The sequence below is a fragment of the Coffea arabica genome, chromosome 5e, assembly GCF_036785885.1.
Source record: "Coffea arabica cultivar ET-39 chromosome 5e, Coffea Arabica ET-39 HiFi, whole genome shotgun sequence".
Taxonomy (NCBI): domain Eukaryota; kingdom Viridiplantae; phylum Streptophyta; class Magnoliopsida; order Gentianales; family Rubiaceae; genus Coffea; species Coffea arabica.
In genome coordinates this window covers 2,014,219-2,027,429 of record NC_092318.1, presented here as the reverse complement: position 1 = coordinate 2,027,429, position 13,211 = coordinate 2,014,219, and the positions used below count along the sequence as shown (strand labels likewise).

Below are 13,211 nucleotides of genomic sequence, written 5' to 3'. Positions count from 1 at the left end.
ACAAGGTCTTCATTAGCAGGTTCTGGCAAGAGCTGTTTCGTGCCATGGGGGTTGGGTTGCAGTATAGTTCCTCTTATCATCCTCAAACTGATGGTCAGAGTGAAAGGGTCAATCAGTGTCTCGAAAGCTACTTGAGGTGTATGTGTAGTGAACATCCATCCCACTGGAGTACTTGGTTGTCTGCAGCCGAGCTGTGGTATAATACTAATTTCCACACCAGTCTGCAACTGACCCCTTTTGAAGCTCTATACGGATACAAGCCGTTGCACCTGCCTTTAGGACCCTTCCATGATAGTGTTGTCCCCGCAGCTGTTGGTATGGTGCAGGAGAGACTACAGGTTTTAGCCAACATCAAACATAATCTGGCCAAAGCCCAGAATAGAATGAAGCACTTTGCTGATCAAAACAGGACAGAGAGGTCCTTTCAGGTGGGGGAGTGGGTCTTCCTGAAACTGCAGCCTTATAGACAACAGACAGTGGCTATCAGGAAGAGTTTAAAGCTGTCTCCTAAGTACTATGGGCCCTTCCAGGTTATCGAGAAGATTGGAGCAGCAGCTTACAAGCTGCAACTGCCGGAGAAGGCCAGAATACATCCAGTGTTCCACATTTCTCTGTTGAAGAAGAAGGTTGGGGTAGGCTTGGGCACTGAACCTACCCTGCCTGAGTTTGATGCCTCTGACCAGTGTATTTTGCAGCCGGAAAGGATAGTCAAGAGGAGGGTTGTTCTACGCAATTCCCAACCCGTCATTCAGTATTTGGTCAAATGGAATCACTTGCCCGAAACTGAGGCATCGTGGGAGGACAAGACGTTCATTGACAAGCAGTTTACTGATTTTTCAGCTTGAGGACAAGCTCATTTCTTATCAGGGAGGGAATGTCAGGCCCCAGTTTCTAAGTGTTGTCGTTTGATGTGGAGTGCTCTGCGTTTGAAGGTTTGAAGGGTAGCAGTCTTAAACGACGTAGTTAGACTAAGTCAGTTAGTTGGAGTTAGTTGCAACAGATAACAGAAATTGTATAAAGGTCCCTTTCAATTGCTGTATTTGATTACCAGATTCATAATACAAGAATTACTTTCTCTTTCTTCTCTGTTACTCTCTCTTGCCTTCTCTCTTTTCTCTCGATTTCCCTCCTTCCCTAATTCTTTTCTTCCAATCTGTTACCGATCGATCTAGCTCAGGAGTGCTTGCCTGACACTCGACTCGAGCTTGACTCGAGCCGCTCGCGAGCAGCTCGTGAGCGGCTCGATTCGTTTGCAGCCCTAGCGGAAACAGAAGCAAGGGCGCTACATGAAGCCCGCGAAAAGACGAAAAAGGACAAAATGAGCTGCAAAACCACAGCGAAACCGGCACAATCAACTGTTCATCAGGCTTCGCGGCTTTAAGTAGTTTAGATAGATTTCTCCAAGGACCAAGAGAGTGGAGGACGGTGGACCCAAAGTCACAAACACATCTCCTTCTTCCCACTCGGCTGTTCTGCTGTCCGCATTCTTCTTTCCCCAAATCAAAAGCAAGCCCTAGCCGCCGCTACCACTGTCTTCAAGGCTCAAGCCACTTCTGCAACCACCACTGCCGGCCTTCAATTGAAGAGCCCTTTCTCTCCGACTCCCAGTTTGTTGGCCACTTCTGCCACCACCACTGCCGCCATTTCTCTCCGACTCCCAGTTAGAAGCTACGGTAGGCAAAGCGAACAATCTCCGACTCCCACCACTGCCGCCCTCTCCAACGCCCATTTCATCAGCTCCATTGGTGGAGGGCCTCGCGAACAGGCAAAGCGAACAGGTTGTCCTTTCTCTTCTTCCCTTATTAATTTCCTCTTTCCTGTTAATGGCGACCGAGCTTTCGTTAGAATTAGATCGCCTCTTCTTTCCCATTTCCGTCCCCAATTTCTCTCAATTTATTTAGAATTTATTTGGACTTTCGCATGTATTGAATTGTTTTCTGTCAATGTACTTTTTTCTCCTTATTTTTTTTTGAATTTGGATCTGTTATTATTATTAGGGACTGTTTTTTGAAGATTGGTAAGAATATTGGGTTTCTTTTCTTAACTTCTTACATACATTTTCATGGAATATACCTTCTGTTTGATTGAAATACTTTTGGTTTGTAGTTTTTGATTGTTCACTTTTTATTTTCTCATTCTGGGGTAATTTTTAGCTTGTCCTGTTAGAAAATGCAATCTGGATTGCGTTTAAAAATTATGTGCTTAGTGACAGAAATTTTCGAGCCAATTCAAGCTCTTGTCGAGTTGAGTAAATCGAGCCTTATCGAGTCGAACTTGAGCCAGCTTCTTACTTATTTGAGTCGAGCTCAAGCTCGAGTGTACAGTAATCGAGCCTGACTCGATAAGTTTAATGTTTGACTCGGCTTGTCTCGTTTGCACCCGTAATTATACAAAACAAAAAAATCCATAAATTACATGAATATCAACTCATTGTGGGCATCACTTAAATTGTTTGCGCACGGTGTTCTTCTGCTAGTTTAGCTAAAACCCTCTAAGTCTCGTGCAGTGCAGCAAAAGGCAACTGCTGGTGTTTAAGGTCCAAAAAAGCAGCAGCTCCTCCTCCTCCTCCTGAAAGCTGAAATTGAGAATCCCCATAAGTCACCAAACACAACATCATCTCGCTAGTCGCCACTCAATGGCTTCAGATTTCTTGTTTGAACCCCCGAGCGATGAGGAAATCGAGTACGAGCACGACGACAGTAAGGACGACTCAGGCGAAGAAGACGGAGAAGCGGAAAACGACGCCGTTAACGAGGAGGAAGACGAAATATCAATTTCTCCAGCTAAAAAGAATAAAAAATCCAAGCACTCTCCCTGGGATTTCTCTTCCTACTCCCAGTCAGTTGCCGACGAGCATGCCCGCCGCTGCACCACTTCCATTGACTTCAAAATCTCCCAAGCCCTCCTCCAACAGCGATCCGCCCCTGCCCCCTCCCCGCCTATCCCCACCTCTGACCACGACCACGACCACGACCACGACCACGACCACGATCACGACTCCGATTCCCAACCTGACCGTCAAGTTAGTAGCTCTCAACCCCCCCTTAATTTCTCATTTCATTTTTTCCTTTCTCCTTTTTCTTTTGGGTGGAATTGCCTTTTCGATAAACCTACCTAGACAGTAATTCTTCCTTTTCTTGTTCCTTCTTTTGAATGAGGCTAGTGGAATCTAATTCATTCCGGCTAATGCTCACCCCTACTTCAGTATTTAATCCCGGAAGTTACGCAATCCACCTTCACTTTTCTACTGATTGAATTGTCAAAATTTGTGTCATGTTATCAAGTTCATACATACACTATGATCTTGACACTTCCCTTATGGTATTATCTTGTAAACGTGATAAAAATACTTTTCCTTCTTTTTTTTTTGCTTTGTTTCTTGGGTTAAAACTGTAATATGTACTCCAAATAGTAACTAGTATGATTGAAAGGAAGCTAGAAAGTAATACTTTTTGTTAGTTTGTAACTGTCCCTATACCTAGGCATTTAAGTTGTTAAAAAACCTAAACTTGGGGGTATTTGTATTATTTTGGCTAATATAAAGTAAGAGAAGAGTGCCTGAAGCTAATGCTGGAGTGTCAAGATCATTAGCCTCTTTTTTTTTTCAAATAATAATAATTTTTATGGGTTTAAAATTTAGGAGGACTATAGGGAGGAAGATGATGATGATATGGCTAATAGTAATGCTGTCAGTGATAAAAAACCATTCTTTGGGTCGGCGGAGGAAGTTTCCTACCACGCAAATTCATTTCTGGAGCTGCATCTTTCGAGGCCCTTACTTCGAGCTTGTGAAGCATTGGGCTATACCAAGCCCACACCAATTCAGGTTTCTGTTTCTTTTCCATTTTTTTCTTTTGGTTTTTTAAATGTGACTTTAATTTGATGGATATATGATAAAGTCACGCATCCAGTAGTCTTATGTTTTTGTGAGATGATAAATATTTGAGGATCTTTTGTTGTAGGCTGCATGTATTCCGTTGGCATTAGCAGGCCGTGATATATGTGGAAGTGCAATAACAGGTTCAGGGAAGGTATATAATATAGATGGAGATATTTATGGGCTTTATTTCCTTATTTCTTTTAACCGATGTATGCTGGTTTTTTGCCATTATGATTGGAAGAAAAAGAGAGAATTTTTTTTTTTTTAAAAGTTGGAAGTGCAATAACAGGTCCATGGAAGTTATATACAGATGGAGATGTTTCATGGGGTTTATTTGCTTATTGTTTCTTTTAACTGATGTATGCTGTATTTATGCCATTATGCTTGTAGAAATAAGAAAGAGATTAAAAAAATTGTAGAAATAAGAAAGAGATATTAAAAAAATTAATTGCAGTTATTGGTATGTTTTCTTGTTTGACTTTGCTCATGCAGACGGCTGCCTTTGCCTTGCCAACACTGGAAAGGTTACATTTCCGTCCAAAGAATCGCCCTGCCACTAGAGTTCTAATTCTGACGCCAACAAGGGAGTTAGCTGTGCAGTAAGTTTTGAGATTAGGCTGTCAGTCGATTCACTTGATTTGTCATATAAAATTAGAACAGTTTTATTCCATTTCCTCAATCATTCCCCATGATCTTAATTGTGTCTTTTCTTCTCCTCAATAAAACTCTTTCTTTCTTTTCAAAGTCAACCGAAATATGTTAATGATGATAAAAGTGGTGCATTGACTTCTCTGCTCAGGTTTATGTTTGAATTATATTTAATTGATTGGCTAATTTTTATTCAACCTTTTGAATCAGGGTCCACAGCATGATAGAAAAGCTTGCTCAATTCATGACAGATATTAGATGTTGTCTGGTGGTTGGTGGGCTTTCATTGAAGGTTTGTTGTTTATCATGCTTTTGCAAGAGAACTATGCCATCTCATCTTGTGCTTTTTTATCATTCATTTTCACTTTGCTGCATCTTTTAAATGTAGTTGTATTGACTGCCAGATAAACGCTCTTTAGTTCGTTTTCAGTTCTCCCATATCTTTTGGCTTGTACGATGCTAGTCAATGCCTTCTTTACTTCCTTTTTCTCCCCACTGCCTTTGCTTCTAGAATTAGAGTGGATTTTGAGCTGAATTTGGTTCTACATATGAGTAAGCTTAAAACATTGTCAAGCTTCACATTAGTTTGGAGTTAGATGGAAAGGTGGCATGCTACTAGTGAATAGGAGTTAGGCATTTGTAACACATAATAGGTAATAGTTGGAACTTGGTTGCATTTGTTTGCAAATACGAATTGGGTAGAGTATGCAGAACTTCCTCCCTTCTGCCCCTAAATGCTGAAAAGGAAAAGTAGAAGAAACAATTGCCCAGGGTTGAAGTTAATTTTCTTCTGTAGGGACTGGTGGTACATATTTGGGAATTTTGTTAGTCTCAGTTTCTATTTAAAAAATGCATGGAGGTACCAGATCATGGTAGTTCCTCATGTGATTACATTATCTAACTATTAGTGTTTTTTCAAGGACTTTACTTTGACACTACTGATGGTTTATCATACCTTGTCTACTCATAGCATTTGGTTGTCTACCAGAGAAAGTTTGCTAACCTTGAGCAATTTTCAGACGCAAGAGGCAGCTTTGAGGTCCAAGCCGGATATAGTTGTTGCTACTCCAGGACGTATGATAGATCATCTCCGGAATTCTCTGTCCATAGATTTGGATGAGCTTGCTGTTTTGATCCTTGATGAAGCGGATCGTCTCCTGGAGTTAGGATTCAGTGCTGAAATTCGTGAGCTGGTATGTTTGACGACTGTGTCTTTTTCCTTGTATGGAGAATGGGCATTTTTAGGAAGTTTTGCAATGAGAATCCATTTTACTTTAACTCCTCTAATATTTTTCTTTTCTTTCAATCGTTTTTAATAATCCCTTCTGTGGTTGTTTTTGTACTTTGGGTGTGCTTTCTTTAAGTGATTATTGGAGGGCTTGTCTCAGGTAAGACTGTGTCCTAAACGTAGACAGACCATGCTATTTTCAGCTACCATGACAGAGGAAGTTGATGAGCTTATCAAGCTATCCTTGAACAAACCTCTGCGTATTTCAGCCGATCCATCCACAAAAAGGCCAGCAACTTTAACTGAAGAGTAAGTCATCCCAGAGATGCTTTGGCACTTAGCAGCTTATGCTGATGGCAAAGGGTTCTCAGAGCCTTGTATTTTTATTGTGTACTACATCGCTATTCATTTTCTTCACCATGTCAACTGGTTTTCTGAAAAACTTGGTTTTCTTTAGACATTGCGAATTTATTATCCTGTTCTGCATTTATGTAGGGTGGTTAGGATACGCCGGATGCGTGAAGGGAATCAGGAGGCAGTACTTCTTGCTCTGTGCTCTAGGACATTCACATCTAAAGTCATTATTTTCAGGTTTCCGCAGATAAAGTGATACGAGTTCATTCGTTAAATTTTTGTTCGACTCCTGATGTATAAGTATGGTTGATAAATAGGTTATTCGAGTGTATGTTTCATGTTTACATCATCCATGTTATGAGTTCAGATAATTGAGAACCTTCCAGGTCTTAACACTGGTTAGTGTTGATTTAAGTCTACATTTTCTCAGAAATTTCATTTTCATGTGGCAGTGGGACAAAGCAGGCTGCCCATCGGTTGAAAATTTTGTTTGGGTTGGCTGGCTTAAAAGCTGCTGAGCTTCATGGAAATCTGACCCAGGCTCAACGCCTAGACGTGAGACTTTGCATCCTGCATCCTGCTTTAAAAATTAAAGTAGGTTACTTTGTAACTGTTCAGCTAGCATATTCTCATTGGTACTTTTTCTGTAGGCTTTGGAACTTTTTCGGAAGCAACAAGTGGATTTTCTGATTGCAACTGATGTTGCTGCTCGAGTAAGATAATTAGTCCATCTTTTGTAGGGTTTTATTTTAGCATTGCTTTCAATTCTTTATTCTGTCTATATTGTACAGTCTGAAAACTCGGCAGCGCAGTTAAAACACAAATTTAAAATATCACGTGCTTATGGCCTAACTTCTTTTCTTTTTTTAGGGACTTGATATTATTGGAGTCCAAACAGTTGTCAATTTTGCATGTCCTCGCGACCTTACAAGGTTTGTAATATTGGTCCCCCCAAAAAATTGCTTGGAGTTACATGATTTCAGTTGTTTTGCTCTTCTTGATTCCGTATTTGTATGCAGCCATATGCAGTTTCTTCTATGCATATGTTGTTCTTTGGAGCCTTCCCTGGTCTCTGAGAATTGAATTTCTTTGGATTGATTGTATCTTTGAATTCTGTCGGTTCTGTTAATTTTTTCTTCTTAATTTTATTTCCAGTTATGTTCATCGAGTCGGTCGTACAGCTAGAGCTGGTAGGGAAGGGTATGCTGTTACTTTTGTGACTGACAATGATCGGTCTCTTCTGAAAGCCATTGTAAGAGCCTCATCTTCATTTTGCAGAGTTGCAATTGTAGAATGCTTTGCATTTTGTGCATGTTTGTGATTTTTATGCTTCAATGAGAAGGTGTTCTAGTGATTGGTAATTGTATTTTAACTTAATATGATATTGCTATGCTCCATTACATCTAGTGACGGGGGAAATTTCTATGATTGAAACTCAATATTGCACTACAAGTCAGAAACATTTTGGATTTTGGTCATGTCCACAAGCCACACTTTTCTAAAGGCAAAAAGGTAAAAATGGTTTTGAGATCTTGCCTGCAAATAGCTGGTTTTGGCTGTGATTCTTTTGTCTGCAATGTGATGCCATCTCGGACTGCAACATACCTGCTGATACCTCTCAAGCTTCTAGCCACTAATTTGAGTAATTTCATGGTTCTTAAGATTTTTATAACTCTATATTAACGTTAAGCCTTTCCCCCTAGATTGACACCCTGCTGCATTTTTGAATGAGAAATATGCCAATCAATCAGTGTTGGTCCTTGTGAATGAATCACTACATGAGAAGTTCATTTCAGATGATTTTGGTGGTGCAACAGGGTGTTCTTTTTTTTTACCCCTCCTTTTTCTTTAGTAGTTTAGACCTGAAAGAGAAGGATGTTTATGCTGGTAAATGTAAATGTGATACATTCTGGCAGGTTAAAAGAGCTGGGTCCAAGTTGAAGAGCCGAATTGTGGCAGAGCAGTCCACAACTAAGTGGTCTCAAATGATTGAGCAAATGGAAGACCAAGTTGCCGAAATTCTTCAGGAAGAGAGGTTTCTCAATATTCTAACACTAACCTGTATTTTATTGAACTTGTGCCTTTTGTTTCAACATCAATTTGGTTTTTGCAGGGAAGAAATGGCTTTGAGAAAAGCAGAAATGGAAGCCGCTAAGGTTAATCACCTTTCCTTTCTTCTAGTTTCCATTTTGATATTTATGAGAACAACTTGCTTGTTCGTGGTATATTTTGTGAAACAGTTGACTTGAAAGTAGACAATACTTTATTCTGGCACCAGCATCATCTGAAAACTGGTGTGACTTGTTTCCATGGCACTTGCATTGTTGCCTGCTGGAACTAGACACATATCTTTTGTGGTATCATTTTGACAAATATTAACAGGAATTCCTCAATGCATTGCAGGCTGAAAACATGATTGCGCATAAAGATGAAATTTACTCACGCCCTAAAAGAACTTGGTTTGCTACTGAAAAGGAGAAAAAGCTTGTTGCAAAGGCAGCCAAGGTAAGTTTCAACTTTCCATGGGGATACTATGGAAATATGAATCTATGCTTCAATTTTGATGATGAGATACTTGGATGGTTTGTGGATCAGTGGTCTTGACTATTGTTGTGCTGATTTGAATGCTTTGCTGCGCTATTCAAGCTTCACTACTTGGCTCTATGAAGATTTCAATTTGATCATTTTTTAAGTCATTATGTGGGGAATAAGAGAATGTTCATTAGAATTGGTTTACTATCCGTTGAGGCCTTTGGAACTGCTGAATCCATTATTGTCTCTGTTGTTTTTGTGTGTTATTGATCAGTTGGAAACATACCACACTTCTGGTACTGTGGTTTTTAGCTGTGGACACCTTTTTCTGACCTCGTTTTCTTAGTTTCTCTGCTTATACTCTATATTTAGTATGAAACAAATAGAAAAATCGTTTGTTATTTTCACAGGGTCTATATTGTGAAAGTTGGTAGTCTGTTTGTTTTTTTCATCCCAAAAGCAAGTCTAATAACTAGCCCATTTGTTTTTTCTTAGGGCCCAAATATTGCTTAAAGTCCAAAGTCCCAAAACAAATTTGAGGAAAGGCCCAAACATGGCTAATCAATGTCCTCTTCCTCACTCCTCAATAGCCCTAAAAACGGCATAGCTAACACACTCCTCAAGCTTTCATCTTCATCATCAGCCCCAAATCCTAATTCCCAACTCAATCTTCAACACATTTTTTCTCTCATCGCAGCATGACCACTGTTCACTGTCATCTTCCACCTTGAACAAAAACACACAGCCGCCACTCTCAGCCACCTCTCAAGAATCTTAATCATCATCACTGATGCTCCTTTTTCTTTCCTTGAAGATTTTGATAATCATCTCGTTGCAAAAATTCAACTTTCCCTACTGGGATTCCGTCATCTGCTTATTCTCCTATTTTGTTTCAACTATTCTCACAGAAATAATGTTTAGGTGACTTGTTGCCCCTAGAATCAGGTATTCTGGCTTTGCCGCAACAGTAGCACTTGTCTCAAGGACCTCATGTGAAAATTTTGGCATTTGTCCAGAATCTCCATTTCTTCCTTCTCATTTTCTCTTTGTAGAGGGTTTCTGTTATTTTTGTGAACCCATTTTTGTTTCTCCATAATGGCAAACAGGATTCATGAGATTGCTGCAATTGTAAGGCGTTGTGTCAGGAAGGGTCAAATGCCATAGCCTACTCCTTTGTGCCAGACCTGTATTGGTTTCGTAAATACGGATCATGATTTAGTACCCTCAGCTGTGCTTGAAACCTTGCAATTGATTTTGCTGCACATACATTATTTTTTCTTGACTATTCCCCTATGTGACCCATGTTTATAAAACATCAAATTTGCTAGCTTCCCTGTAGTTTGTAGTTTTTGAATTTCTTTGTTGCTTGAATCTTCCATTTTTGCTTTTATACTTGCATGGACAAGACTAATTCTCATTAATGGTATCTGGTTAAGTCATGGACTCTGGATTCGGTTTGTCTCCTTAATGCAAGGTTGTGGCGGAAAGTATTTGATATGGAGATAACATGTTGATTTCTGTTGCTAGGAATTGTTGCAAAATAGGAAGCATCCTGGAAATGAGCTAGTTAGTGCTGAACAAGCTGAAGATCTTAAGATGAAAGAAAAAAGAAAGCGAGATAGGGAGGTTCGTATTATCTTTTATTGACACAAGTACAAAATTGTTGGCGTAAGTTGTCATACACATTTTTATCTGATTGTTTTCTTCAGAAAAATCTTCCTAGAAAGAAAAGGAGGAAGTTGGAAGCAGCTAGAGAGAAACTGGAAGATGACAGTGAAGTTCTCCAGGTATGTACACTTGCTCTTTACTTTTTGCCTCTGACTGTTTATGACTAAATTCTTGCTATGATTGCATGCACGTTGTAGCTTCATTTGTTGCTGACCTGCTTTACTTTCTTTGCCAGTGTTATCATTTACAGTTCTTTAATTGACTGTCTTTTGTTCTTATAGCTAGTTTCTCGAGTATTGGGTTTAGCAATAATTTTTTTCCCCTCCAGGGCATTGACAAAAGTAAGAAAGAGAATGCTGGAATTTCCCTTGTTGATTTAGCTTATCGGCGGGCAAAAGCTGTGAAAGCTGTGAAAAGGGCTACTGACGCTGGAAAAATTACAAGAAGGGTGGAAAAGAAATCCAAACATCCTTCCCAGAAAACCCAATCTAGAATGGAAGAGATGCGGGAGCTTTTTCAGAGTGACATGAGTGAGAAAAAACAGAAAAGAAACCCTCAAGGAGGTGGGAAGAAGAAATCCTCATTCAAAAGCAAGTCAAGGTATGAATCTGGTCATATTTCTCTTGTCATATCCTATATGTAGAGTCTTGATACACTGGCCGAATGCTGAGTACTCCAAAGATAAACCCTGCCTCGTAAGTTTTTAAAAGACCATGCGAGTGACTAAAACATAGGATCTGGTGATGCCTAATGTTAAGATTTTTGGACGTCAGAGGTTGGAGAGAATATCATATTGTCACATATGTATTGATTTGAGCTTGTTACTTGAGTTGCGCAATAGCAGTTTGATCTTCTGCATGGGTCTGGAAGTTGGAAATGGGCAATGCAGGATAGCAGTGCTATTCAAAATGCGTTCTTAAGACCATTGTTACTGATGCAGGTACAAACGGAGGTAGCAGAACAAGCAGAAGAGAGTTTAGATTACACTGGAAGTAGAGATGCGTTTTTGTTTCAGAATTACATCTGACCGACCTTGAGCAAATATATATTTTTTTTTAAGTTTTAGTACGGCTGTAATATAGCTGTAAGTGTTTCTTAGTGGACGGTGATTAATTAATTATTCACTTCTGTACATTCTTTTTTGCATAAACAGCGTTTTACGTCTACCTCTAATTATTCAGGTAGTGAGTAGCAAACTCATGATATCATCCTTGGCGACTTTTTGTAAACTCAAGCCACCTGGGAATCGAAGTAAAAAAATTTCCTCGTTTATTAGCTTGGCAAACAAAGTTTTTCTTCTTCATTTTTTTGTTTAGTTGGAGACAATCATGAATTAATTGGTAATTGGGCCTCTGATTCTGTTGTTTCTGCTTTATTAGTCGATGCATATGTTGCATTTAGTTGATGGAAATTTTCACTGGTTTTAGTCACGCAGGCGAGGAGGAAGTGTGAAAGGACGGCACCTAATTTCGAGAATTTTTTGAAAGAACAATGATCGTACTAGTTGCTTAGTCTCCAAACAAATAGCTCCGATTCGACTGTAATCGTCGTCCTGCTTTCCCCTTTCGTCGTAGAGCGTGTGATACCCCCTTACTAAACTACTAGTGAAATGAATGAAACGGATTTGGTTTTACCCTCATCTAATGCATTCTGAATTGCGGATGTGCAAATCCCTCGCGGACTAGACTCGTGAAGAACTTCCAAGTTCAAACCTGACGCGGCCAGTTCATGGGAGTTTACGAGCCTTAAATAGAGTTACCAAGCAGACCTGGTTAGTCGCTTGGTCGGTCGCAGAATATGATCGGTCCGACGGATGACTCTCGCGGACAAATTTTAAGGCAGAGCAGATGGCTTTCCTAGTTAGCACGCAGTCAAACTGATGACACAAAACTAACGGTCTGCTTCTAGATGGCTTGAACACGTCAAGAGAAACATGGGTATCAGATGAGTATCAAAGTAACAGTGTTGCTGCTGGGTTTTTTTAATCTTTTTTTTCCTTCCAATTGCTGCTGGATTTTCTGAGATTGACTGGTTCGATGCACACTGTAACCCGTAAGGGTCTTGTCAAAGTAAAAAAAGAATTGAAAGAAAAAAGGAAGAGGAAGGAAGCAAGAAAAAATTTGCTTCGCTCTCTCTATCTGCTCTTTTTCACCGGTGGCGGCAATCAATCTGGCCGTCCGCGCTATATAGGCAATCGAGCCCGACCATTTAATGAACCGATCTAAGTTTGAACCTAAAAAATAGGTCCGAATTAAATATGAGCCGAGTTTGGGCCTTATTAGGTTCAAACCCGGTATAGGGTCGACCCTTTAATTACCTATATATATAATATTTATATTTTGATATTATGTATAATTATATATCCAAATATATTATTACTAAATACTAAATATATATATAAATTGCAAAACACAACAATACATTTAAAGACTCTTTCATGAGCTTTCTTGAGAGCCAATATTAGTAATGCATAACTAGATCTCTAACTTTTCTTATTGGTTGAGTAAATTTTTGTATTGGCATAATTTTGTTGATTTCTTTTTGGTCTACAAACACAAAAATCATCAAGCATATTTGGATTTAAATCACAAGATTATAAAAAAAGTTTCAACTTTTAAAGATGTATTGGCCTATGATCGCATGTTTTATTACTATTTTTCATGCATTTTGAACGAATTAAATATAAATATTGTTGAAAAAAATTTTGGTTTATATACTTGTTAAGAACTATTATTTGTTCATGTTTAGTTTTAACATTATAGTCTTGTAAATGTTAAATTAGTTTTACAACTTAATAGTTATAGTAATTATATTAAGAAAATTAAGGAGTAATAAGTGAGTTTGGGCTAAACTCGATTAAGGCTCACAACCCGAATATTATGTGAGTTGAATATGAATTTC

At 39.1% G+C, this 13,211-nt stretch overlaps 1 protein-coding gene across 2 annotated transcripts; it reads left to right on the top strand.

Moving 5' to 3' along the window:
* Positions 1–1,410: 1,410 nt before the first annotated feature.
* On the top strand, positions 1,411–11,582 carry LOC113722716 (DEAD-box ATP-dependent RNA helicase 28-like). 2 transcript variants are annotated; one of them, XM_072048269.1, is made up of 20 exons: positions 1,411–1,778; positions 2,507–3,022; positions 3,641–3,826; positions 3,963–4,031; positions 4,373–4,479; positions 4,739–4,820; positions 5,548–5,721; positions 5,917–6,065; positions 6,252–6,347; positions 6,563–6,665; positions 6,761–6,823; positions 6,981–7,042; positions 7,266–7,362; positions 8,027–8,145; positions 8,224–8,266; positions 8,514–8,615; positions 10,170–10,268; positions 10,352–10,429; positions 10,639–10,910; positions 11,251–11,582. In XM_072048269.1, exons 2-20 carry the CDS (start codon positions 2,636–2,638, stop codon positions 11,264–11,266), a joined length of 2,304 nt encoding a protein of 767 aa, XP_071904370.1. In that variant the 5' UTR covers positions 1,411–1,778; positions 2,507–2,635; the 3' UTR covers positions 11,267–11,582. The 2 variants fall into 2 exon arrangements, with proteins under 2 accessions (XP_071904370.1, XP_071904371.1); XM_072048270.1 differs by having other exon boundaries at positions 1,640–1,778; positions 2,512–3,022.
* The last annotated feature ends 1,629 nt before the right edge of the window (positions 11,583–13,211 follow it).

What these genes read in the sequence shown, in the direction of transcription:
- LOC113722716 (XM_072048269.1), top strand. Translation starts at nt 2,636, where the DNA reads ATGGCTTCAGATTTCTTGTTTGAACCCCCGAGCGATGAGGAAATCGAG. An exon ending in GTGCTGAAATTCGTGAGCTG is followed by an intron (nt 5,722 to 5,916) that starts GTATGTTTGACG and finishes GGCTTGTCTCAG; the next exon opens with GTAAGACTGTGTCCTAAACG. An exon ending in TCTAAAGTCATTATTTTCAG is followed by an intron (nt 6,348 to 6,562) that starts GTTTCCGCAGAT and finishes TTCATGTGGCAG; the next exon opens with TGGGACAAAGCAGGCTGCCC.